This window comes from Mauremys mutica, chromosome 17 (genome assembly GCF_020497125.1).
Source record: "Mauremys mutica isolate MM-2020 ecotype Southern chromosome 17, ASM2049712v1, whole genome shotgun sequence".
NCBI lineage: Eukaryota > Metazoa > Chordata > Testudines > Geoemydidae > Mauremys > Mauremys mutica.
The window spans coordinates 15,957,647-15,984,384 of record NC_059088.1 but is presented as its reverse complement, the minus strand read 5'-3'; the positions used below and the strand labels follow the sequence as shown (position 1 = coordinate 15,984,384).

Here is a 26,738-nt window from a genome sequence, read left to right as displayed (position 1 = left end):
TTCAATGATAAAATCCCTGACTTGATTTGACAGAGACCCCACTCTCCTTGAGAGCTGGCTATAGAACCCAGGAGTCCTGGGTCCCTGCCCCCTTTTGCTCTAAACCACTAGGCCCTACTCTCCTCCCAGAGCAAGGGACAGAAGCTATTAGTTATCATTCCCGGCCACCCTGCTCTAATCCACTAGACCCAACTCCACTTTCAGAACCAGGGTTCATGGAAAGAGAATTGTACCATTAATGTTGTTTGCCTTTCTATAGAGATTTATGTATTGGCCATTGGCAAGTGACAACGGTCTGATCCAACATGGCCGATAAGAGCAGGGCGTGGAGGAAGCGAATGGATAGGAGCTAATACCCCAGCAGGGGGCGGTACCTTGTAATATAGCCCCTTGTTGAAGCACCCACAGCTCTGCAGAGCAACGCAACCCTGGCCATCGAAGAGGAAGCCATCGTCGCACTGGCAGCCTTCGGCGCAGGTATCTGGGCACTTCCTGGCGTCGGTGATCCTGGCACAGGTGGTGGTGCAAAGGTCGGCGCACAGCTCGTAGTGACTGTTAGCCAGGCAGGGCAGAGCTAAAGCGGAAAGGGAAGTAATTGATGGCTGGAGAGATCTCACCCCACAGCTTTGAGGGACAGCCATGAAGGAGAGGAGACTCTAACAGGGACAAGAGGACCAGGTCACCTTTAAAACAGAACATGAAGTTGTTGGTTCCCACCCAAAGGAGTCTCTGAAGAAGCCCAGAGGTCTGGAATGAGATACCTAGAATCGCTGTCCCCACCCCCCAGAGGGATTGGAGCAAGTGGGACAGGCCCTTGTGCTACACCAGCATCACGGCACTTACGGCAGAAGGAGGCGCTCCTCCAGGGCTGAATGGTGACCCGGGCCTCTTGGCAGGCCGTCACGTAGCTGTGGATGCTCTGGCACAGGACCTGGGAGTCCCCATTGCCCAGGCACAGATCATAGAGGCAGTTGTTGAAATACACAGTGGGGCTGACCGTGCTGTGGCAGGCAGTGAAGGGGCCATCGGGGACCGTGAGCAGCCCGCAGTAGTTGCGCTGTTTGAAGATGTCCTTCTTCCTCTCCTCACAGACCGGGCAGTTGTCCCTGGTGCATCCGTCAGCACAGGCCACCCCCGGGACTGGGACTTTCCAGGCGGAACCGAACGCTGCCACGTTAGGGGCCGCCCTGCCATCGGGGAGCAGGAACTCGTCGTCCCGACGCCCGTTGTAGTTCCCGCATAGGCCGCACGTCTGGCCCTGGTAGTTCCCTGGGACGGTGACTCTGGCGTGGTAAACCAGGTCGTAGCTCACGGTGAGGCCGAAGTCCGTTTGCACCAGCACGTTCCCGCCGTGCTGATATGCTTGGAGCTGCCCATCGGCCACGACCACAGGGAGGTTGTGGGACACCCCATCTACCTGGAAGAGACAGAGCATTCCCTGTGAGCCGGGGGAGTGGATGCTGTAGGGGTGGGTTATGGGCACAAGACAGGGTCTCGGTGACACCTGGGCAAATCTGTAGTGACTCCACTGAACTGAATTAAGTTAGGGCCAGATTCTCATTTCACTGATCCCAAGGTAAAACCACAGTCACTTCTTTCAGTGTAACAGGGTCAGGTCTGGATTCTGATCTGTTCCCTGAGGTTAATCTGCAATCATCCACTCACTGCAATGGGGTGAGGACTGGATTCTGGTGTCACTTGTACCATTCAAAATCCATAGTCCACTTTTTTCAGCGTGAGGCCTCTGGATTTACACTGGTGTCAATGAGGTCAGGATCACACTCTCAGTCTTTGACCCCAGTTGGGGTCTCCCCAGAGAGTTAATTCTAATGACTGACCTGTGAGACAAGTGCCTCTTGGCATTGCCACATCACTGGGGCTGCCCCTTGGCTGGTTTCAAACCCACGGGATCACCATGAGCAGGACTTACCATGACAAGCCCCTTCTTGTTCTGCAGCAGGGTGAGCGTGAGCCCATAGACCTCCACGGACACCAGCTTGGTGACAGACACCTTCCCATTGCCCCAGGGCACATTTTCCACCTTCACGGCAAAGGACGTCAGGTTCCCAGTGTTGGTGCAGCTCTTGGCCAGGATGTAGGTGCAGGTGCCTTGGAAATCAAAGGCGACCCCATCGAAGGAGAGGTAGTGGGGGTCCCCGGCTGCGGAGCATGTTGCAGATCCGACAGGCTGGCATTTCCGGATGCCATTCACCAGCTTGCACTCCTCATTAGGGCGGCAGGACAACCCCTTACACACCACGTCTCCGCTGGCCTGGCACACACACTGCTCCTGGCACGTTGGGTGGAAGGTCTCCCCAGCCTTATAATAAAATCCCAGGTAGCCACATCCACATTGGGATATAGGAACACACTCATCACCGCTGAGCACAAAGCCCTCATCACACACGCAGCCTTCCCAGCACTGGGCCGAGCACTGAACTGGGGCGTAGAGGCTGCTGCAGGTCGACTGGCAGCCCCGGGCACAGACCTCATAGTGGCTGTTTTGGGCACAGGAGAGACCTGCCATTGAAACAACAAGACGTTAGCATCCCATAAAAGAGAACTAGATGGATTCTGAACTATGTAACAATGTAAGGGCTGGAGAAGGGTGCCTGATGACAGCCCTGGACAACGGAGTCTGTTGCGTGCAGTAAGGGAAGCTGCTGGGAAAACTTCCGTCATACTATGCCTTGCCAGTATGTCATTGTTGGACCCCTTGTCAGAGGAGAGTTCAGTCTCCATGGTTCATTCATCTCTTGACCTCTTCTGACACTGGCAACTCAGGGGTATTTAGTTCCAGATATTACCGTGAGCTCTGTGGCAGGCTCATTTGTCCAATAAGGATCTGCATGAGATTCACATGCTCACGAAATACAGGCCCCATATCCCATTCCCTGGACAACCCACACTGAGTCAACTTCTCACCCCCAGGCAGGGCCTGGATTAGAATTTGCACTCTCCAGGTGACAGGTCCTGAATTCCAATTCCCTGCCCCTGAGTCAGTTATTTCCCCTGTCTTGGGGTCAGATCAGAGCTGGTGCCCCCTAGAGGGGAAAAGCCCCATATCATCTCCCATGCCCACCTTGAGCTGGCCAGTCCCCCAACCCTGGGGCTGGATCAGAGCCTGCACCCCCTAGAGCAGAAACATCTTATATCCTATTCCCTGAACACCAACCAACTTGTCTTTCCCTTGAGCAAAGACTCTGTTTTCTTTCTCTCGTGCATTAACTTTCATCCCAGAAGATGGTCCCAAGCTGCTTCCACTTACTGCAGAAGGAGTTGGTCCTCCAGGCATAGATAGTCACCCCAGCAGCATGGCAGGCTGTGGCATAGCTGGTGATAAGCTGGCATATCACAGCTTGTTGGCCTTTGAAGACGCAATAGTCGTACACGCAGTCTTGGAAGTAGCCCTCGGGGTTGACTTTGCTGTGACACTCTCGGAAGGGGCCGCTCTTGTCTAGGAGGATCCCACACTCCCCATTCATTCCTCTTTGGCGTCTCTCAACAGCCTCTAGATCTGAGCACTCGTACTTGGTAATCTCCACACAGCCGGGGATATCCTTCACCTTCCAGCTCTGCCCAAAGACCGTTGGGTTTGGGGCCAATGTGCCGCCCCTCGTGGTCAACTCATCACCCTTGTCCCCGTTGAAGTTCCCACAGAGACCGCACACGGCTCCAGCGTAGGTGCTTGGAGCAGTGACAGTGATCTGGCCCTGCCAGTCAAAGGTGACGGTGAGACCGAAGTCAGTCTGGACCACTGCTGCCTGCCCCCTCCGGTATATGGAGATCTTGCTGTCGTTGGTGCTATATGGTAGGTTGATCAGCACGCTGTTCACCTGGGATCAATGCCAAGGGATCAGTGAGAATGGTCTGACACTGAGCAAGCAACTCTGAACCTGCCCCCTAAAGAACTTTACAGGTAGAGCTGGTTGAAAACAAAACCCAAATGGTGAATTTTTATTTCATTTTCATTCTCTTCATTTTTTATTTTCCTTTTTTAAAAAACTCTTTTTAACTATGTTTTTAACTGTTTCCATTTGGAGGTTAAATAGGTTTTGAAAATGAAATTGTATTGATTCCGAAACCAAACATTTTCAATTTGGGAATGTTTTTGACTGCTAAAAAATTCCCACCATTTTGTCATCAGAGTGACTGATTAAAATTGTCAATACAAACCTCCTCCCAAATGAAGCGCAATGCACAATCACCGATGACTGGGGATAGAAAAATAAGAGACAGGGGTACAATGACAAAATGCCAAAGAAAGAAAGTTATGGCAACTAAACACAAAAAGAGAAGAAACACAGAAAGGCTGACGAACATAGAAAAGGAAGAAAGCTAATGAATCTGAGGAGAAATAACTTGCAAAAGCTGGTCAGAATTCTCCATCAGAATGATTTTTGCAGCAGAAAATGCAGTCAGAAAATTTTGATTTCTTGAAAAAAAAAGCTATTTTCCTGACAAGAAAACCATTTTGTGTCAATTTGACCTGATCTGGAATATTTCATTTTTTAACTGCCCCACAATGTTTCATTTTGAGTCAGTTAAAAAAAAATTAAGCTTCTTTTTCTCATGGCACATTGCCTTATGGGAGTTGTAGTTCCAGTCCCCATTCTCTCCTATGGGCTGGACTCCCTGGAGGACTACAGCTCCCAGTAATACTGTTTGGAGCATCATGGGTATCACATGACTCTGGTTGTATTATGGGAGATATAGTCCCCCAGGAGAAAATGGTGTCAGGAACTACAGCTCCGATCAGGCAATAGGGAAATACGATTTAATCTTGAAATGTGGCTCAAGAAGCTGGATCAGAACATTCCTGTTTGAGTTGCTTGAAATGTTTCATTCACTTGAACATATTAAAATGTCATATTTTGACATTTCAACTTTTTACCCCATTTTGGGATGAAAACACAATTTGGAAAGATCTAAACTTCCTGTGAAATTTCACTCAGCTCCGCTTGCCATGCGGACATACACAGAGAAGCCTTATTTGTATAGCAGCAATGCGGAAAGTAAGGTTTGGCTGATTATCTACATGAAATTACATCTGAGCTGGGGAAACTGAGCAGGATTGCCAAATGTCCCATTTTCAACCGGACAGTCCAGTCGAAAAGTGGACATGCCGGCCACCTGTGGGAGCAGTGTGGAGCCAGGGCAGGCTGGGGGCCTGCCTTAGCCTTGCTGGGCCACCAACCTGGAGCCACCCCCTGCCCCAGAGCACATCCTGAACCCCCTGCCCCAGGTCAGAACTGCCTCCCAGACCCTGCACACCAAGCCCCTGCCCCAGGTCGGAACCCTCTCCCACACCCAAACACCCTCCCAGAGCCTGCACCCCCTCCCACCCCCAATGTCCTACCCCAGCCCTGAGCCCCCTCCCGCATTCCAAACCCCTCATCCCCAGCCCCACCCCACAGCCCACAGCCCCAACCGGAGCCCTCAGCCCCTCCTGCACCCCAACCCCCTGCCCCAGCCCAGAGCCCCCTCCTGCACCCTGAACCCCTCATTTCTATCCTAGAACCCTCACCCCCAGCTGGAGCTCTCACCCCTTCCCACACCCCTACCCCCTGCCCCAGCCCAGTGAAAGTGAGTGAGGGTAGGGGAGAGCAAGTGACGGAGGGAGGGGGGCTGCAGTGATTGGGGGCAGGGCCTCAGAGAAGGGGTGAGGCAGGGCTCAGGGAAGGAGCAGGACAGGGGGCAGGGCAAGGGTGTTCAGTTTTTTGCAATTACAAAATTGGTAACCCAATTGGAAGGGCTCGAGCGGACAAGGAAGGGGGCTGCTGGGCAGGCAGCGCAGAGGGAGGTGGGAGGCTGCCGTGCAGGAGGGCTGCCTCCTAGTTCAGTGGGGCTGCTCCTGGGTGGCTACAGTGCTCTTCTGACCTGCACTACCAGGCAGCTCGCTGGAGGTGGGGTTTGCAAGTCCCTCGGGGCTGCTCACCCTGGAGTTGGGCGGGGAGAGCAGTGAGTGATGCAGGAGGCGGGAAAGAGGAGCGAATCGGGGACGGGGCCTTGGGGGAAGAGATGGGGAAGAGGGTCCAGTTTTCAGAAATAAGAAGGTTGGCAACCCTAGAACTGAGAGAGAGGCAGATGTGGGCCGTGTCCTAGCTGGATGCAGCTCCTGACAACTCCAAATTATAGCTGGGAGAATAACAGGTTTTTCAGTTTGCTGGCAATTCCAAAACCAACCAACCAACAAACAAACAAACAAAAATTACATCGAACCAAAATGAAAGGTGCCAAAATTTTCAGTGAATGAAATATTGGGAGGGGGGAACTAAACTTTCCATTTGACGCAAAACAAAATGTTTTGGTTGAATTTCAAGCACGTCGTGTGTTTAATTTTATTTCTAAAACTATCATAAAGGAAAATTTGAAATTAAAAGTCATTTTGAACTGAATTTTTGTTTTAAAATGTCAAAATGGAACATTTGATTGGGTTTTTTGTTAAGGTTCTTTCCAAATGAAACAATTTGGTGAAACTGACACAATCTCAAAGTGTTTTCGTTTCGCCAAACCTGCACTTTTTACCAAAAAAGTTTTGGTATGAAAACCGTTAGCCACCTGAAGTCCAAAATATACATCAGAAATTTCAGTGTGTGTTGAAAATGTGGTTGAATTAAACATCTAATAACAGTGTCCTGGGTAAAAGAAAATGTAAAATGAGCGAACTCAGGAAAGAAGAAAAGAATGATGACTGACCACCGGAAAGAAAGAAAGGTTCGGTGGCTAAACATGGCAAAGGAAGACAGGTCTGATGACTGACCAGAAAAGGGCGGAAAGGTTTGATAAACTCACCATGACTCTGCCGGGGTTTTCCCTGCTGATCACAATGTCAACCTCATAGACTTTGACCTGCACAACTTTGGTGAAGGACACGACTTGGCTGCCCCGATGGTCGTTCTGAACTAGGACCTGGAAATCCACCAGGTCCTGGCTTTTGATGCACAGCCCGGCGAACTGATACAGGCAGGTGCCCTGGAAGTCAAACTTCTTCCCGTCAAAGCTGATGTAGTGAGGATCCCCTGAAGCTGAGCAGGTTCCATAGCTGCTGGGGTAGCAGTTCTGGATGCCATTCTCTACCCGGCACTGCTCCCCAGTCCTGCACCCTGAGGCCTGGCATCTCACTTGCCTGGTTTGGGGGTCACAGAGGCACCGTCTGGTGCAGGTGCTGTCCCCCCAGAATTGCTCTCCAAGATCATACAGACGCCCCTGGAACTCGCACCCACATCCAGCCTTGGGGATGCATTTCCCAGCGTCCAACACGAAGCCCTCGTTGCACTGGCAGGTCTCCACGCAGGGTGAGGAGCAGTTGTTAGGGACTGCTTGGTCATTGCAGGTGGCAGGACATGCAGAGCCACAAGCCTTATACTGGCTGTTCTCCGGGCAGGGCAGAGCTGTCAAAAGAACAGGACACTGAGGTCTCTGGGAATATTGCTCCCCTGTAGCATGAAACAGTTTGGCACTGGTCTGAGGAGCCCAGCTGGAAATTCTACATCATAGCAGCCTCTAATGATACTCCTGAACCTACAGTGAGCCCTGACCCATAGAACTAGAGATGTCACAGCCCCCATCACCTTCAGCCCATGGCTTTGTCCAGTTTATCTTTAAAAGACTGAAGTAATGGGGCTCCCACCCATTCACTGGAGAAGATAATTTTGTAGGCTGATAGACTTCACCGTTTTCCCTTTGCTCCACCTTGTCCCATTACTGTTAGATATACTCACTGGGAGTATTTCCCCTTCCCACTTCCTCCCTCTTCAGATCCTCTGATCAGGTTGTCTCATCCACTGCTTATACCTAGTCTACACGAGAAAGGGTATGCTAGTATACCTATACCAGCAAACTCCCCTAGTCGGGATACTGCTTATACCAGCAAAAGAGTTTTTATGCTGATATAGCTCATACCATTTCCCCAAATGAATTAAGCTATAATGGCAAAAGGTCTTTGCTGGGCCCTGTATCCAGCTGTGGTCACCCATGTTGAAGAAAGATCTAATCAGACTGGGGTAGATGCAGAGAAGGGCTAGTAAGACGCTATGGGGAATGGAGGGCCTATTTTAAGAGAGTAGACTAAAAGAGCTTCGCTAATTTAACATAGCAAAGGAGAGGATTAGGCGCTGACTCCATGGGTGCTCCGAGGCTGGAGCATCCAGGGAAAAAAACAGTGGGTGCTCAGCACCCACTGGCAGCCCCATCAATCAGCTCCTCCCCCTCCACTCAGTGCCTCCCACCCGCCGGTGATCAGCTCTTCAGCAGCATGCAGGAGGTGCTGTGGAGAAGGGGGAGAAACAGGGCAGAAAGAGGCAGGGCAGGGGGGAGGTTTGGGGGAAGGGGTGGAGTGGGGGCAGGGCCTGGGATAGAGAGGGGGGTCAAGAACCCCCAGAGAACTCAGAAAGTCGGTGCCTGTGAAGTGATTGCTCTCCATAAATACATCGAGGGAGAAAAGGTATTTTAACGAAAGGACAACACTGACATAAGAACAAAGGAGGCTAAACTGGCCATGAGTCAGTTTACACTTGAAATTAGAAGGTTTCTTAACATCAGAACAGAGTGAAGTTCTGGAACAGATTTTCAATAGGAGCAGTTGGGTAAAGGACCTACCTAATTTGAAGTTGGAGCTTGATAAAATTATGAATGGGACTGTATGATGGGATGGCTGCAACAGGAGGGACTGAATGCAATGATCCAGTCCTATGTCTGCCAGTATAATTGCTTCTACACTAGGTTTTTTTGCCAGTATAAAAATGTCACAAAGAATCACAGTCCTAACTGCCATTATTATACTGGCAAATGTTTCAGGCATAGACCTGGCCTGAGTCATCAGTTAGCCAAGCTCTGCACAGGCACACCTTTGACTGTTTCCTTCTTATTCAGTGCCCCCACTTCTTTACATTATTTGCACTGGCCATTTTTCAAATTCCCCCAACAGCCAAGGGTGAGGCCAGAACCTCTGCTGAAATCAAAGGAATCATGCCAATTTCCACCAGGGAAAGAACTGTCTCATTATCATTAGTTTATAGGTGCCTAACAAACAGCACAAGTATTAAAAGAAGACAGGGATTCAAAAAAAGCCAACTGGGGACCACTGAGGTTTGATACAGAGAGATCAATTCTCATTGTGATTTTCCAAAGCCACTTAAACATCTATCTGTGCAGTCCTACCATAGCCATGATATCTCAGAGTCTCTATGATATTTACACTCAGTTTTACAAATCACTTAAGACCTCTTGGGGGACCTGTTCCCATTTTGCCATTGGCTTCAAACTCTGCTACTAAAACCTCCTGCCTTAAGGTCATGAGCCAGCATCTCTTTGTCACCCTGGGTATACTCACAGCATCCTGTGGGTGTCCTCCAGTCGGAGATGGCCGCCCCCTCTCTCCGGCAGGCATCAGCGTAGTTCGTCAGCACCCGGCACAGCATCTCCTTGAGGCCGTCGTTCATGCACAAGTCATAGACACAGTTGTCCAGGTAGATTTTGGGGTCGATCACGGAGTGGCACTGGCTGAAGGGGCCACTTGCTTCTTTGGTGATCCAGCCGCAGAAGGGCTCAGCTTTGTACCTGCCAACCAGCTCTGGAGAGCAGCTCTTGCACTCCCCATGGCAGTCGTCCCAGCAGAACCTGTCCCCATCCTCCACCTTCCAGCTCTTCCCAAACTCCACGGGGCTGGCAGCCAGCGCCCCTGTGGGGGTGGCAAAGTCATCCCCAGGTTCCCCATTGTAGTTGCCACACAGGCCGCACATGCTCTCCGAGAAGCTGCTGGAGATCTTCACCACCAGGTAGCTGTTCCAGTCATAGGAGACCCTCAGGGAGAAGTCAGTCTCAATGACCACAGAACCTCCACTCTGATACACCTTCAGCTTCCCCTCGAGCAGGGAGATGGGAAGGCGGGAGCGCTGGGCGTTCACCTGGGAAGGGAACCACAAGAAACAGACATTGTTTTGGGTGCATTACCCAAAGGAATCTGGCACAGTGAAGTACTTTCTGGCCCTGCACTGAGGCTGCTATGTGCCACAGCAGTACAAATAATAAATAATAATAGGTTGAGATTTGCAAGCTTAGCTAGGGGATTTAGCCACGCAACTCCCATTAATTGCAATGTGGTTACATACCCAAGTCACACAGATTTTTCTATATAAAGCCACCATGTAGCTTGTCATGCTCTGCTGAAGACAGAGGTAGAGAGTTACATGAGGGAGGGGATCCCAGGGTTGGGATAGTAGAGCTGTATGTATGTGCGGCTGTGGGGGTAGCCTAGGGCTGGGATAGTGGGGTGGGGGTGGGGAGACTGTGGGGCTGGATTGATGGTCACCAGCAGATCTGTGTGTATATGGGGAGCCCAGGGCTGGAGTTGCTGGGGGACTGTGAGTTGAGACTGAGAGGCACTGGCAGCGCTTTGTGTGAGGAGAGCCCAGAGCTGGATTAGCAGCGGGCTGAGGGTCAGGACTGAGGGGCATTGGCACAGATGAAGGGGAAGTGGGGGAAGGGGAAGTAGAGATGAAGGGGAAGGGAGGCTGGAATAGCAGCGAGTCGTTGTTCAGTTCTGAAGTAGAAGTGTGAATCTCTGTAGTAAAACTTTCCAGCAGCTGCCTCTAGCAAATGCGATTTTATGTTAGCATCACCAAATCTACCCTTAAAACATAAGCAGAAAACAAAGTATCAGTATTTATTCACATTGCGCTCTTACCCTCACAAACCCAGTCTCAGATCTGACCACTGAGACAGTGACATTATAGACTTCAACCGTCACATAACCAACATAGGAAACACGCGTGTTGCCCCTGTTGTCGTTCTTGGCCTTGACACTGAATGACGGGAGAGTTGAGTCTGAGCCACAGGTCTTGGCGATGGTGTAGGTGCAGGTGCCCATGAAGTCGAAATTCCGCCCATCGAAGGTGTGATAATGTGGGTCTCCCTGAGCCCAGCAGGTGGATTCTGACTCAGCCACACACTCCGGGCGGCCATCTACAATCTGACACGACTCTTTCTTCCTGCATTGAACAGTGCTGCAGGACAGGGCCGGGTTACCTAGAAAGATTCAACCGGCCAGTTATACAAGAACTCACTTATGCCATGTACTGGCAGGGTGATTTGTTTGTTTTCATTGCATTTCTCAACCACTAGGTATCTCTGTGCAGGATGAGGATGTAACAAAGGAGGCAAAGCTGGATCTCAAGCTGTGTATAGCCTCTTTGTGTATATTTGTTGTAATTTCTCATCCTGTGCAGTTTTTTTTTGCGTGGGGGGGGTTGCCTGGATATTAAACACACACAAAAATTACTTACTGCCTGGGAATTATAGAAACACAAAAATTACTTACTGGGTGCACAAAGGCCAGCTGAGCCATATCCACTGTGCTCCCCCCCTCCAAAGCTCAGCAGACCGAAGGGAGAGGTCGGGTGCTGTACGGAAAGGGCACTAATCTTTGTTCCGAAGCTGTACTCTCCCCAAGAATACTCCGTGCCGGGGATCTGCCTCCACTGGACATTTCCTATGGCTCTCTGATCAGAGGTGATCCTGCTGGACTCTGAGCTCTTGACTACGATCAGCACACGGTTCTCAAAATCCTTCACACCGTCAATGTGGTAGGAGTGGCAGTAGTTTGTGACGGGTGGGATGTTGATGAGGAACGGGTCATACGTGGATTTCCCATTATTAGCACCAGTGAAGAAGAGAAGAACCTGGATGCCGGCACCAGCAGAGATGTAAAATGGGTGAGAGACTCGGACTTTATATTGAACAACCTGCCCAGCCAATATGTTGCGGGAAACTCGTGTGGGCCCTGACTGATAGTCAATGCGTGTGTTTTGGGAGGCGACGATGTACGCAATGTCATACTTGTCCTGGAAAGACAGAGGAGGGACGATGTATGTGCTGCCCCAGCTGGAGACGGGCAGGAGCTGCTCGACAGCGTAATCACAAACAGTGTTTTGTTCAGCACAGCTGTGCCCAGTCAAGACGGCCACATGTTCCCGAGACTTGATTTTAGTGCCAGATAAATCCACAGAGCTTTGCAGTTGCAAGGCTTGGTAGGGAGCGAGGGTAACAGTGAGTTTACGCCCAGCAGCATAGATCCACCCTTTGAACAGTACAGCCCCTTTCAAGTAAATATCAACTGTAGTGGGAGCCTGCCCTGCTATGACAGCAAACTCTTTGTAGGTGCCTCCATATTTGCCAGGGGGAGTTACAACGTAATATACAGTACCCAACTTTTCAGTGGGGTACACTACAGTGGTATCGATGGAATTGGGCTTTGAGTTAACAGACAGGACAGAGATGTCTTTGTCAGCCTGAATCAGGATGGTGCTATCAAATATTTTGCTCCCAAACATCTCTACCGAGGCTGGGATCTGCACGGTCACCGTCTGTCCTTCTCCAACAGGCGTCACTCTCTGGAACGTACCCTTGTTCACCGTCACAGTAACCGTAGTGGAGGCATGGTAACCAGTGATGAAGAGCTTGCAATCTGCTTCGACACTTTCGACATGGTTTTGCATGAAGACCGTAATGAATTCTTTCCCACGGAAACTTGCTCTGCAAAGACCTGAAAGTAACAGATTGTGGGTTAGAGGAAAGAGGATCAGAAACTCCACACCAAATCACAGCTGGGAAAAGAACCCAAGTGTCCCAACTTCCAGATTCACTGCACTAAACAAGAGATACTAGTGACCCTCCCACGGTGGGAATAGAACGCTGGAGTCCTGACTCCTAGGCCCTCTTAGTTCAACCCTAAATCCCACTTTCCTTTCAGATTTAAAAATAGAAATGACAAGTCCTGATTCCCAGACGTTTCTACTTTAACCATTAGACTATCACTCTCCTCCTGGAAAAGGAAGAACATGCAAAAGAAGACCTATCATGAAAAAGAGCTAATACAAGGACCTAATTAAAGTAGAAGAAAAATAAGAAGAAGGTTAAATGTGAAAAACATGAAGAAAGCAAATCAACCATTGCAGAGATGCCTGAATTTGAAAAACAAGAACCACTGAATATGAACACAAAGAAAAAGACTACAAAGAAGTGCCAACAAACACAAGGAAGACCAAATGTGAGGAAGACCAGAAAACCAAGAAGATGAGAACCAAACATGAAGAAACTCAAAGCTGATGGAGAAGAATGACTGAGCATTAATGAGAGAAAAGATTGAGCAAGAAGAAGCTAGAACAAGATGAAAAGTGAGTGTAATGCTGACAGATGTTGGTGGGTGGGGGTCAAACTGGGGACCTCTAGAGGTTAGTGCTTGAGCCTCTAAAGCATGAGCTAAAAGCCAACTGGCTGTTAGCTAAGGCTGTAGAGCACTCATTGTATATCTCTCTCTAAGGGGTCTCGGTGCCACTAGATGGGACAGAACACCACACCCAGGAGGTGTGTGGGTTACATGAGCACAAAGAAATCCCAAAGTGAAGAAAACTGAGCATGAAGACAGAACAAGAATGAGCATGAAGAAATCTCAATTTGAAGAAGAATGCTGAACACAAAGACAGAAGAAGAATGAGCATGAAGAAATCCAGACTTAAATAATATTGAAGAAAAGAACACACCAGAAGAAGATTGAACATGAAGAAGATGGAACAGTATGAAGAAGAAACGGGAAGAAATCCAAACTTGAAGAAAAAGATTGAGAATAAAGAAGACGGAAGAAGAATGAGCATGAAAAAATCCAAACATGAAGAAGATTGAGAAAGAAGAACAAAAAGTATTAAGAATTTCAATCAAAGAAGAAAACCAAATAAAAAAGCAATGAATTACCATAGATAAGAAGAGGAAGAAGAAGACCAAACATAGACATGACTGAGCACAAGAAGGCTAAAAAGGAAGATGAAAAAAAATCAAAACAGAAATAAAAAATAGAAAAACCAACAGGCAACATTTTTGTTTATTGTTTCTATTTACATTTTTAAATAAACAAAAAATTTCAAGGTGGGGAAACCCATCAGTTCTGCAAAGTTATTTTAAAAAGGCCATTTTTAATAAGAATCCTTTTAATTTAAAAAACCTTAAGCCAGCTTGACTATTTAACCGTCTGAAGACACCTGTGCAGCTTTGCCTGGTGCTTAGGGGCAGTGTAGTATTGTGGCTAAAACGGGGCACTGGGATTCATAAGACATGGTTTCTGTTCACAGGTCTGACCTTGGCTTGCCGGGTGACTGTAGGCAAAGCACTTCCCCTTTCTGTGCCTTAATTTCCACAACTGTAAAATGGGAATCATGATAATGACCTGCTTTGTAAAGCACTTTGATGAGGAGGACTGGATAGGAAATGATTTTCCCACTGAGAATTTTCAATATTTCTACATTTTTTCCCATTCCAAATGGGAATGAAATGTGGAATGCTGAAAATTTTTGCAAACCTAAACTCTGAATGTTTTCTCAGTTCGAATCAACTGAAACATTTTGAATTGATAATTTCAAAACATTTCGTTCCAATTTTGATCTTTTTTTTCACATAGTTTTAGAATAAGTAAATGTACAGGTCAAAACAAAAAGTCACTTTGAAATGAAAGAAAGAGATTTTTTGTTGTGAAATTGTCGAAACGGGATGTGGGGTGGCAGAGGTGGGGCTAGTGGAGCGGTACAGCGTTTGGTAATGGGCATTTTGAGGGGTCAGGGAGAATCTGTGAGCTCAGTACAGTCTGGCGGCACTTTATACAGATCTGAGCACTTTGCTTTCAGTCGGGGTCTTTAGCAAGAGGTTCTGCAGCAGGGTCAAAACCCCGTATGTCATTGTACATCTGTGAGAACCAGCAGCATTGTCAGTGTCTCTCTCACACACACGGAGGGTGAGGGGTTCAAAATTGAAAAGACAGTCCAAAGCACACTCTATATCTTCGTTTTTAAAAAATCTCATTGTTGGGATTCCCTCCAAGACCTTTTCTACTTGGCTTATCCAGAACACCTTGTCCAGTTCTGGGAGAACACTTCATCCAGTTCTCTGGGATACAAAGCACTGAGTTTGATTCTGGATTTCATTACTCAGGTTCCTTTATTTGGCAAACCTATGCTGAGTTGATCAGACTCAAGTTGTAGGGGGTGGGTATAGGGGATACCACAGATGCGAAACTTACTTACCTGTGCAGTAACTGAGATTCTTCCAGATGTGTATCCCTATGGGTGCTCCACTGTGGTAGCACCTCCTGCACCTGGGATCAGAGATGTTCAGTAGCAGTGCCCGTTGGGCTGCACATGTGCTCCTCCCTATCTTGTGCTGTGAGTGGTGTCTATATAATACTGTGCTGTTCTCAGTTCCTTCTGTACCGCAGCAACCACATTTGAACTATGAAGCAGCGGGGAGGAGGGCAGGTAATGAAGCACCCAAAAGGACACACATCTCGAAGAACTTCAGTTACTGCACGGGGTGAATAACGTTCTTTTCTTCTTTGAGTGGCGTCCCTATGGGTGCTTGTAACGGCGTGATCACCCGGCTCCTCCCCTGAAGGGCTTAAAACAGCCCTGGGAAAGGACTGCGGCGGGGGAGAAGCTAGGCTGATTGAGGGGAGCAGCCACAGGTGGGGCCATGCCCCAGTCAGGCCATGGCTGGCTCTGTAAGAGGACTGAGGGCCAGAGACTAGGAGAGTCTCTCTCTAGCTGTCTGAGAGAGAAGGACCTGGCTGCCTGGGAGCTGAGAAGGGTACCTAAGGTGGAGCAGTGCTGGAGAAGGGCAGAGGGACCTGGGGAGCTCCAGCCAGGAAAACCCCCAGGCTGTAAGCCTTGGTAAAAGGGCTAAAGGGGCAGCCCAGAGATAGGCAGAGGCAGCTGGTCCAACCCCGCTTGCCGGTGATGAGTCATTAACAGACTGCCATCTGCCCCAGTGAGCAGGGGCTAAATGGAGACTGGCAATAGCCATTGAGACAAGGTGGGGATAGGGGTTGGGGGCTCCCCTGGGAGGGGAGACCCAGAGTGAGGGGGTACTGTAGTGGGCAGAAACCCTGATGTAAAGGGCATGGGGGTCTGGGAGGGACTCGGGGGCCAACGGCAGGTGAGGCATCAGCCAGCAGAGGGTGCTCCAGAGCTGGAAAAGAGCTAATTCCCTGGACAACCAGCAGGAGGCACCATGCTGGTAAGTCGTTGCCCTGCCACAGTGCTTTTCTCTAGGTGACTTTGTGACCAGGGGCTGCTAATGGAGTTTTGCAAGAGAGTTCTCCAGGTGAAGAAGGAGCAAATAAAGCCCCCTTGGGGTAAGTGGCTGTCTGTAGTGTGTGTTTGTGTTTGGGGGTTACTTGCTGAGCTTGTGTTTGTCTGTCTGTTTGGTTGGTTGTTTGAAGGACCGTGTGCTGTGGCTGGCAGTTGGAAGCTGTGAGCTTCAAAGTAAGGTTTGAAAGCTAGAAGCCTCTGTTAACTGGCTGAGCCTTAGTCAGTGGGCAGGGCTCTCACGAACGACAGGGCTTTATAAAGCAGTGTGCAAGCGACACGGGGCTACTAACAGAGAGTTTCGCAAGGGAGTTTGGAAGGAAAGTGGGAAGGGGGCAAGGTTCATTTGCTATTCTTTAAAACCTGTAAACTAAACTACATTCAAAACTTCTTGATTTAAACAAAACCCTTTCATTAACTAGGTAGTGCAGGAGACAATGCAGGCAGAAGCCCAGCAGCAGAGTGGGGGCTATCCAGTTTATTGCGCTGAGTGCAGCATGTCTGATTACCTGCCCTGTGGGCGAGGGGTGTATGTGTGCATTCGGTGCAAGGAGCTCCTGGCCTTCAGAGACCGCGTACGGGCTTTGGAGGCCAGGGTGGCGGAACTGGAGGAGCTAAGGGAGCAGAGAGGTATGTTGATGAGGCTTTCCGGGACACTGTAGAATTGTCCCACCTCCGCTCAGGCAGCCCCTGCGCTGTTGAGGAGGATGAAAGGCCCAGGGAGGCAGAGCAGTCAATGGGAGCAGAGGGAAACCTTCCCGTAGTTGGGACCCTCCTTCCAGATGGTGTTGGGGTATCCTCTGACACTGAGGTTATCTCTCCGGGGGAGGGAATGCCAATCACTAAGAAAAGGCAGGTGTTAATAATGGGAGATTCGATCATTAGAAATATAGATAGCTGGGTTTGTGATGACCGAGAGAATCGTATGGTGACTTGCCTGCCTGGTGCGAAGGTTGTGGATCTCTCGAGGCATCTAGATAGACTTATGTGTAGTGCTGGGGAGGAGCCGGTGGTCGTGGTACATGTAGGTACCAATGACATAGGGAAGGGCAGGAGAGACGTCCTGGAGGCCAAATTTAGGCTGCTAGGGAAGAGACTGAAATCCAGGACCTCTATGGTGGCATTCTCAGAAATGCTCCCAGTTCCACGCGCAGGGCCAGGTAAGCAGGCAGAGCTTCAGAGTCTCAATGCGTGGATGAGACGGTGTAGAGAGGAAGGGTTTAGATTCATTAGGAACTGGGGAAACTTTTGGGATGGGGGGAGCCTATAGAGGAGAGATGGCCTCCACCTAAACCAAAGTGGAACCAGACTGCTGGCACTTAACATTAAAAAGATTGTAGAGCAGTTTTTAAACTGGAGATGGGAGAAATCCGACTGCTGCAGAGGAGCACATGGCTCGAACAGAGACTTCTCTTAGAGGAGAGTCTATTGATAGAGATTCTCTAGGTTATAGTCAGGAGCAGAGGATGGAAGAGGATAATGTAAGGGCCAGATCAAACGAGAAACTTTCACATAAAGAATAGGACACATCAGAAAAGGGCAGACAAATAAACAGGGACAAGTTTTTAAAGTGCTTGTACACAAATGCTAGAAGTCTAAATAATAAGATGGGTGAACTAGAGTGCCTTGTGATAAAGGAGAATATTGATATTATAGGCATCACAGAAACCTGGTGGACTGAGGACAATCAATGGGACACAATCATTCCAGGGTACAAAATATATTGGAAGGACAGAACAGATCGTGCAGGGGGGGAGTGGCACTATATGTGAAAGAAAATGTAGAATCAAATGAAGTAAAAATCTTAAGTGAATCCACATGTTCCATAGAATCTCTATGGATAGTAATTCCATGCTCTAATAAAAATATAACATTAGGGATCTCAACCACCTGACCAGGATAGTGATAATGAAATGCTAAGGGAAATTAGAGAGGCTATCAAAAATAAGAACTTAATAATAATGGGGGATTTCAATTATCCCCATATTGACTGGGAACATGTCACCTCAGGACGAAATGCAGAGATAAAATTTCTCGATACTTTAAATGACTGCTTCTTGGAGCAGCTGGTACGGGAACCCACAAGGGGAGAGGCAACTCTAGATTTAGTCCTGAGTGGAGTGCAGGAGCTGGTCCAAGAGGTAACTATAACAGGACCGCTTGGAAAAAGTGACCATAATATAACAACATTTAACATTCCTGTGGTGGGAAAAATATCTCAACAGCACAACACTGTGGCATTTAATTTCAAAAAGGGGAACTATGCAAAAATGAGGGGGTTAGTTAAACAGAAATTAAAAGGTACACTGACTAAAGTGAAATCCCTGCAAGCTGCATGGACACTTTTTAAAGACACCATAATAGAGGCCCAACTTCAGTGTATACCCCAAATTAAGAAACACAGTAAAAGAAGTAAAAAAGAGCCACTGTGGCTTAACAACCATGTAAAAGAAGCAGTGAGAGATAAAAATACTTCTTTTAAAAAGTGGAAGTCAAATCCTAGTGAGGTAAATAGAAAGGAGCATAAAGACTGCCAAATTAAGTGTAAAAATGTAATAAGAAAAGCCAAAAAGGAGTTTGAAGAACGGCTAGCCAAAAACTCCAAAGGTAATAACAAAATGATATTTAAGAACATCAGAAGCAGGAAGCCTGCTAAACAACCAGTGGGGCCCCTGGACAATCGAGATACAAAAGGAGCGCTTAAAGACGATGAAGTCATTGTGGAGAAACTAAATGAATTCTTTGCTTCAGTCTTCACGGCTGAGGATGTTAGGGAGATTCTCAAACCTAAACCAGCTTTTGTAGGTGACAAATCTGAGGGACTGTCACAGATTGAAGTGTCACTAGAGGAGGTTTTGGAATTAATTGATAAACTTAACGTTGACAAGTCACCGGGACCAGATGACATTCACTCAAGAGTTCTGAAAGAACTCAAAGGTGAAGTTGTGGAACTATTAACTAGGGTTTGTAACCTGTCTGTAGACGTGCGCTTCATCGCTCGTGGTACTAATTAGCTGGAGACCACTCGTTCAAACACCAGTGCCCTTTTATTTCCCTGTCTTTTCCCACCACCACCTATATGCAGCTATATACAGTCCAGTATCAGTCAGGTAGCCCCTTGGGGAACAGCTTGTTCTTCCAGCTAGCTGGGAGTTCAGGCCCTCACTCCTCACTTTCCTCCCCTCCTACTTCCTTCCTGCTAGCTTTATAGGCCTTCCCTCATCACGCTCACAGGTGTCTCTCCTTCAGGGCTTTAATCAGCCACAGCCCGTCAGCTCTAATCTCTTCCCCTTACTGGGAGCTGTGCTAGCAGGCTCTGCGCTAACAGGGGCTGAGTCACTGCCTTTTGGCCAGCACCCTGTTACACACACACACCCCTTAAGAACGGCAACCCCGGGCCGCCTTCGGCCTCTTGGCCCCTTGGCTCTTCCACCACTCCCCCAAGGGAGGGTACTGTGGGTGGGGCTCTCCCCAGCCATTACCTCGGACGGTCTCTTCATCCCGCTCCCACAGAAGGAGCACATATCACGGAGGGGTAGGCCCCCCATCTCTGCCTCTGCTCGCAGGTCGTCACACCAATCGCAGTGCGGCAGGCCCCCTATCCCCAGCTCCACCTGTGTGCCTGGCTGGAGTTCGGGGGTTATTTCGGCTTCTAGCGGGACCTCCCGCTACTCAGTTTCCCCCGGCTTTCCTTGCGGCTCGGGGCCTTCCTGCCCCACTGACAGGGGCTTGGCGTTCCTCCCACCTCAGGGCGGGACCTTCTGTGCCTCAGTTTCCCCCATTCATCCCAGTACATCTGGGGCTTCCTCTGCAGAGAGCGGGATCAGGGGTTTTTCCCCCGCGCCCCTTCCTTCTCCGGTGGGGTCCAGACTGACTAGCTCCCCCATATATGCTTCCTGTGGGTCTCACCGCTCTGGGCTTTGCAGTCTAGGAGTTTTTTCTCGGTTCCCAGGACTAGGCCCATCCTCCTGCCCTGGGGTTCTCATTCTCCGGGGATCCACCCCCCTTCTCACGGTACCCCATTGTTTCATGCCCGGTAGTGGGGCCCAGTCCCGGCCTAACACTACTGGACATGGTAGTTTCTCCAGGACCCCTACCCACTTCCATCTGAAGCAACCCTTTGCTTCTAGGGGTACCTTGGCAACCGGGCAAGTCTTCCTGTCCCCATGTATGCATCTGAGGGCCAGCCTTGCCCCCGGAATGAGCCAATGTGGTTTGACCAGTGCCTTTCGCACCAGCGTGCAGTTGGAGGTGGTGTCGACCACACTGTTTGGGGTCTCCACCCCACCTTCACGGGCAGAGTGGACACCCCCAACCCCCACTTCCGTCCCACCCGTTCTGTCCAAGCACAAAAATCCGCCCAGCCACATTCCATGTCCGGGCAGTCTTACTTAATGTGCCCTGGCTTCCCACAACGCCAGCACGTTAGGCAGGCGGGCCTCTCGGGTGCGCCTCGGGGCTCCCCTTTCTTCTCCTTGCCTCTCCCAGAGAAAGAATCTCCAAGCTTCCGCCCCAGTTCTCTGTCTTTCCGTTGCTGTTCTCCCCCCCGGGGTCCCTCAGCCGAGTCAGCCTCTATAGACTCCTCGGTTATACTGCCTCTTCGATGGTGCCTGGCTGGTGTCTTCTCACCCAGGTGTGCACCATCCCCAGGAGGTTTTGCAAAAACTGCTCCAGTATCCGGGAGCCCATTATCTCCTCCAGGGTACGCGTGTCAGGCCTCATCCAGCATGTGGCCCAGTCCCTTAACCTCTGGGTGAATGCCCATGGTTGCACAGCAGACATCCATAGGGCCGACCGGAGCTTCTGCCTGTACCTTTCTGCCGATAAGCCTACCCGCTCCAAAATGGCTGCTCTCATGGCCTCATAGTTCTGGGCAGCTTCCTCCCCCAAAGCCATATAGGCCGCTTGCGCCTCACCAGTCAAATAAGGGGCTAGTTGGAGGGCCCAGGTTGCCCTGTCCCATCCGGCCCCCACGGCTACCCTCTTGAAAGTTCCTAGGAAGGCGTCCGGATCATCCGCCGGGCTCATTTTACAAAGTCCCCAGCCCAGCGGCCGGGCGCCCTCCCCTGTCCCAGGACTCACCAGCCGTTGCAGGAGCTACCCGTGGACATTGCTTTGCTCCCGGATGAAGTCCTGCAGGCTTTTCTGTTGCTTGGCCTGCCAGACCAAAGCGGCCTGTCTTTCTGCTTGGTGTGCCTGCTGGAAAGTCTGCAGGGCTTGCTGGGTCTGTTTCTGCTGCTCTACAAGCCATTTCAGGGTCTCCTCCATCGCCAGGCCACCAACCGTGCTCGTTGGCTTCAGATCCCGGACAAGCCCCCACGTGTCGACATGTGCTTCGTTGCTCGCGGTACTAATTAGCTGGAGACCACTCTTTCAAACACCAGTGCCCTTTTATTTCCCTGTCTTTTCCCACCACCACCTATATGCAGCTATATACAGTTCAGTATCAGTCAGGTAGCCCCTTGGGGAACAGCTTGTTCTTTCAGCTAGCTGGGAGTTCAGGCCCTCACTCCTCACTTTCCTGTTCCTCCTCTCCTACTTCCTTCCTGCTAGCTTTATAGGCCTTCCCACATCAACCTCATAGGTATCTCTCCTTCAGGGCTTTAATCAGCCACAGCCCGTCAGCTCCAATCTCTTCCCCTTACTGGGAGCTGAGCTAGCAGGCTCTGCGCTAATAGGGGCTGAGTCAGTGCCTTTTGGCCAGCACCCTGTTACACTGTCCTTTAAATCGGCTTCTGTACCCAATGACTGGAAGATAGCTAATGTAACGCCAATATTTAAAAAGGGCTCTAGAGGTGATCCCGGCAATTACAGACCGGTAAGTCTAACGTCGGTACCGGGCAAATTAGTTGAAACAATAGTAAAGAATAAAATTGTCAGACACATAGAAGAACATAAATTGTTGGGCAAAAGTCAACATGGTTTCCATTAAGGGAAATTGTGTCTTACTAATCTATTACAGTTCTTTGAAGGGGTCAACAAATATGTGGAGAAGGGGGATCCAGTGGACATAATGTACTTGGATTTCCAGAAAGCCTTTGACAAGGTCCCTCACCAAAGGCTCTTATGTAAATTAAGTTTTATGGGATAAGAGGGAAAATCCTTTCATGGATTGAGAACTGGTTAAAAGACCGGGAACAAAGGGTAGGAATAAATGGTAAATTTTCAGAATGGAGAGGGGTAACTAGTGGTGTTCCCCAAGGAACCAGTGGTGTTCCAGTCCTAGGACCAATCCTATTCAACTTATTCATAAATGATCTGGAGAAAGGGGTAAACAGTGAGGTGGCAAAGTTTGCAGATGATACTAAATTGCTCAAGATAGTTAAAACCAAAGCAGACTGTGAAGAACTTCAAAAAGATCTCACAAAACTAAGTGATTGGGTAACAAAATGGCAAATGAAATTTAATGTGGATAAATGTAAAGTAATGCACACTGGAAAAAATAACCCCAACTATACATACAATATGATGGGGGCTAATTTAGCTACAACAAATCAGGAAAAAGATCTTGGGGTCATCATGGATAGTTCTCTGAAGATGTCCACGCAGTGTGCAGAGGCGGTCAAAAAAGCAAACAGGATGTTAGGAACCATTAAAAAGGGGATAGAGAATAAGACGGAAAATATATTATTTCCCTTATATAAATCGATGGTATGCCCACATCTTGAATACTGTGTACAGATGTGGTCTCCTCATCTCAAAAAAGATATACTGGCACTAGAAAAGGTTCAGAGAAGTGCAACTAAAATGATTAGGGGTTTGGAACGGGTCCCATATGAGGAGAGCTTAAAGAGGATAGGACTTTTCAGCTTGGAAAAGAGGAGCCTAAGGCGGGATATGATAGAGGTATATAATCATGAGTGATGTGGAGAAAGTAGATAAGGAAAAGTTATTTACTTATTCCCATAATACAAGACCTAGGGGCCACCAAATGAAATTAATAGGCACCAGATTTAAAACAAATAAAAGGAAGAAGTTCTTCACACAGCACACAGTCAATCTGTGGAACTCCTTGCCTGAGGAGGTTGTGAAGGCTAGGACTATAACAGGGTTTAAAAAAGAACTAGATAAATTCATGGACATTAAATTCATTAATGGCTATTAGCCAGGATGGGTAAGGAATGGTGTCCCTAGACTGTTTGTCAGAGGGTGGAGCTGGATGGCAGAAGAGAGATCACTTGATCATTACCTGTTATGTTCACTCCCTCTGGCATTGGCCACTGTCGGTAGACAGGATACTGGGCTAGATGGACCTTTGGTCTGACCTAGTACGGCTGTTCTTATGTTCTTAGTAGTGCCCCTAGATTGAAGGCTGGAGCTTCAGGGTGACATCTACTAAGGCAGATAGGACAGTGTGTCCTAGGAGGCCATCTGATGCCACATCGTGGATAATTGCATAGTGTTGGCTAAAAGTGTCCGAACATGCCCAGGTGGCCACTTGGCAAATGTCAGTATCGGCATGTTGTTCAGAAAGGTGATCAAGCTGGACAGTGAGCGAGTAGAATGCCTTCAAGTTCCAGGTGGACGTGACAGCTTGTGTCATTGGTACATTGGTGGTAAAGGTTGGTGCACTCTAGGATCCTTTTAGAGAGAGATTATTTGGATATGGCTGATCACTTTGATCTTTCTCCTACAGAGAGGAATAAGTGTGGCGACTGTCTGAAAGATTTCGCCCTGTGAATGTAAAAGGCTAATGCTCATCTGACATCCTACATGGGCAGCGTGACTTCATGTTGGTTGCCATGTGGCTTGGGGAAGAAAGAGGGAGGGTGGATAGGTTGGTTTAGGTGAAAAGAGGATGGCCTCTTGGGTAAGGATTTTGGCTGTGGTGGTGACATGAGGTTGTCTTTATAAAAGATTGTATATGGAGTGTATGCCATGAGAGCACCTGTCTCTTCTACCCGTCAGGCAGATGTGATTGCTATGAGAAACGCAGTGTTCATGGATAGGTGCATGTAGGAGTACGTTGCTATGGACTCAAATGGAAGATCTATGAGACAGCACAGAACTAGACTGGGATCCCAAGGTAGGATGGGGTCCTGTATTTGAGGGCAAAGGTTTTGAAGGTCCTTAAGAAACCGTTTTTTGTCATTGGGTGGGTAAATATCTTGGGATGGAACGCAGTGATGATGGTGAAGTGTACACATATGGAAACGATGGATAGTCCTGATTTTTAAGTTCTAGGATGCAGTCTAGAATAAATGGTAAAGGAGCATTCGTTACCAAGACATGTTTGCCACCGTACCAAGTCTGAAATCTTTTCCATTTATAGAGGTAAGTATGGTGAGTTGCCTCACGGCTGCTATTTAAAAGAATCTCTTTCACCTCTTCTGAACAGATCATTTCTGGATCCCAGAACCATGAAGGGGCCATGCCTTCAGATGGACGAGTTCCAGACTGGGGTGGAGGATTTGGCCTGAGTCCTGCGAGAGGAGGTATGGCATCAAGTGTAGAGTGATTGGTGGACAGAGCCAGCTTGCCTGGAGACGGTGCTGTACACAGAGGCACCGGGGCCTTGGCATGTAGCTGAGGGGATGCCAATGCCATCATGGCAATAAGGTCCCTCACAGCCGCAAAGGTGTCCAGCGTAGATGGCAGCTGGACTTCTACCACGCTGCGGGTCGGGGAGTCCAGCGGTACCAGACTCAATGGCTCCCCTCTCAGGGCCGGAGTCAATGGTGCCGGGGCCATAACCTTTGCTCCTGGGCACACCCCTCTGGGACCTTCCCCCATTGGTGGCTCCAAGAAAGCTGGTTTCTGCGAAGGTGAGCCGCCCATTTCCGGCTTCTGGTGCCGCTTCTGATCATGAGAGCAAGAGTGGTGCTGGGCCGATGTCACCGGTTGTGGTGCCGTGGAACGTCGGTGCCATGTTTCTCAGTCAGAGTCCAAACACAGTGCAGCCCCGGCTGCTGCCGCCAGGGCACTGCGCACCAAAGTGCTCAGTGCCGGGTCTTGCCGTGCCGCAGGAGGCTGAGGGCTAAGACCTGCCTCCATGAGGAGCTGCTTTAAATGACAGTCCCGATCCTTTTTAGTCCGAGGATGAAACCCTTTGCAGATCCTACATATCTCAGCTTGATGAGCCTCCCCCAGACACTTCAGGCAAGAGTCGTGGGGGTTGCCCGTTGGCATGGGCTTAGAGCAGAAACTGCAGGGCTTGAATCCCGGAGCTTTGGGCATGAGCCCAAGAAGAAGAATCGGGGTGGAGCGGAATGCCTCCCAACCCAACTAACACTAAGTAAAAACCAAACTAAGAACTATAACTAACAACTATTAACTATAATGCTAGGGAGAGTGGTGAGCAAGCGAAGCAAGATTCCACAGTTCCAACGACCGTCACGGGCGGTAAGAAGGAACTGAGGAGGCGCTAGGTCAGCTGGGGTATATATCGAGCACCATGAAGGTGCCACTCCAGGGGGCTCCACAGCCAACCCGCTGGGTGTTGCTAGGGTAAAAATTTCTGACACACGTGCACATGGTGCACGCACACCCTGATTGGAATCGATATGAGCAAGCACTCGAAGAAGAAGTAAGGATACCAAATCTGTCATGGCCATGTTGGGGCTATGAGAATGACTCTGGGTTGATCCACCTATATCTTGTGAAGTATTTTGAACAATGGGGATATTGTCAAAAAGCATAGTGTAGGGGTGCATTCCATGTGATGAGAAAGGCCTCTCCTCAAGACCGGTGACCTAATCCCACTCTTGAGCAGAACTGTGGACATTTGGCATTGGCGGGTGTGGCAAAGACAGCTATTTTCGGGACCCCCCAGCGGTGGAATATATATTGTAGGGCTGTTGTGTCTAATTCCCACTCATGGTCTTGTGAGACTCTCATGTTCAATGTGTCTGCTGTGGTCTTCTGATCTCCAGGTAGGTACGTGGCCAAGATGTTGATGTCATGTTGAATACACTAGATCCACAATTTCAGTGCTTCTGAGCACAGGGACTGTGACCTGGCTCCTCATTGTCTCTTGATGCAGAACATGCAGGCGATGTCTGTAATTATTCTTACGGTTGTTTGATCAGTGATAGGAAGTGTCAGCACACATTGCAGACTGCATGCAGCTCTAGAGCGGTGATGTGCAACATGGACTCTGAGCGGTCACCAAACTGATGGTCCGCTGAAGATGGTTGGAGCATCTGGACCAGAAGTAGGCATCTCAGGGACTTGACCAAAACGTCAAAACTGTGGTTTGGAGGTGGATGTATGAGGCACAGCAGGTTGTGTTGGTGTCTGTCTGTGCTTGGGAGGGGACCTCTGTCACTGATGTTGCGGGTCATACTGCCACTGAGGTGTGAAGTGTGGAGGTTAGGATCTAGGGTAGGCTGGTATCTACCCTGTCTTCTCTTCAGCGCCGGTGAGTGAGTGGAATGTTGCTCTAGAATCGTTTAAGGTATGCAGGGATTCAGCTGTGCACTTGACATAGAGTGTAGGCCCCTTAAAGTGGAGATTCTCAACAGTGGTCTGCACTCTCTGGGGAACCCGGAGAGGTAAGGCCATGATGCTCGTCTCATAACCACCGATGTTGCAATGGAGTGGACAGCTGTGTCTGTGGAGTCCAAAGAGGCTTGCAGTGCTGTACAGACTAGGAGTTCTCCCTCCGTGATC

At 49.2% G+C, this 26,738-nt stretch overlaps 1 protein-coding gene across 1 annotated transcript in view; it reads right to left on the bottom strand.

Moving 5' to 3' along the window:
* Positions 1 to 21,395, bottom strand: part of LOC123351475 (IgGFc-binding protein-like) — a 39,774-nt gene extending 18,379 nt beyond the window's left edge. The window contains exons 1-10 of the mRNA XM_044990861.1: positions 21,229 to 21,395; positions 15,069 to 15,139; positions 11,321 to 12,544; positions 10,688 to 11,028; positions 9,335 to 9,908; positions 6,796 to 7,394; positions 3,269 to 3,836; positions 1,931 to 2,520; positions 844 to 1,417; positions 375 to 574 (exon numbers count right to left, since the gene is read on the bottom strand). Coding sequence (XP_044846796.1) covers positions 375 to 574; positions 844 to 1,417; positions 1,931 to 2,520; positions 3,269 to 3,836; positions 6,796 to 7,394; positions 9,335 to 9,908; positions 10,688 to 11,028; positions 11,321 to 12,544; positions 15,069 to 15,139; positions 21,229 to 21,395 — 4,908 coding nt within the window. The remainder of the gene's footprint in view (positions 1 to 374; positions 575 to 843; positions 1,418 to 1,930; positions 2,521 to 3,268; positions 3,837 to 6,795; positions 7,395 to 9,334; positions 9,909 to 10,687; positions 11,029 to 11,320; positions 12,545 to 15,068; positions 15,140 to 21,228) is intronic.
* Between the last annotated feature and the right edge of the window lie 5,343 nt (positions 21,396 to 26,738).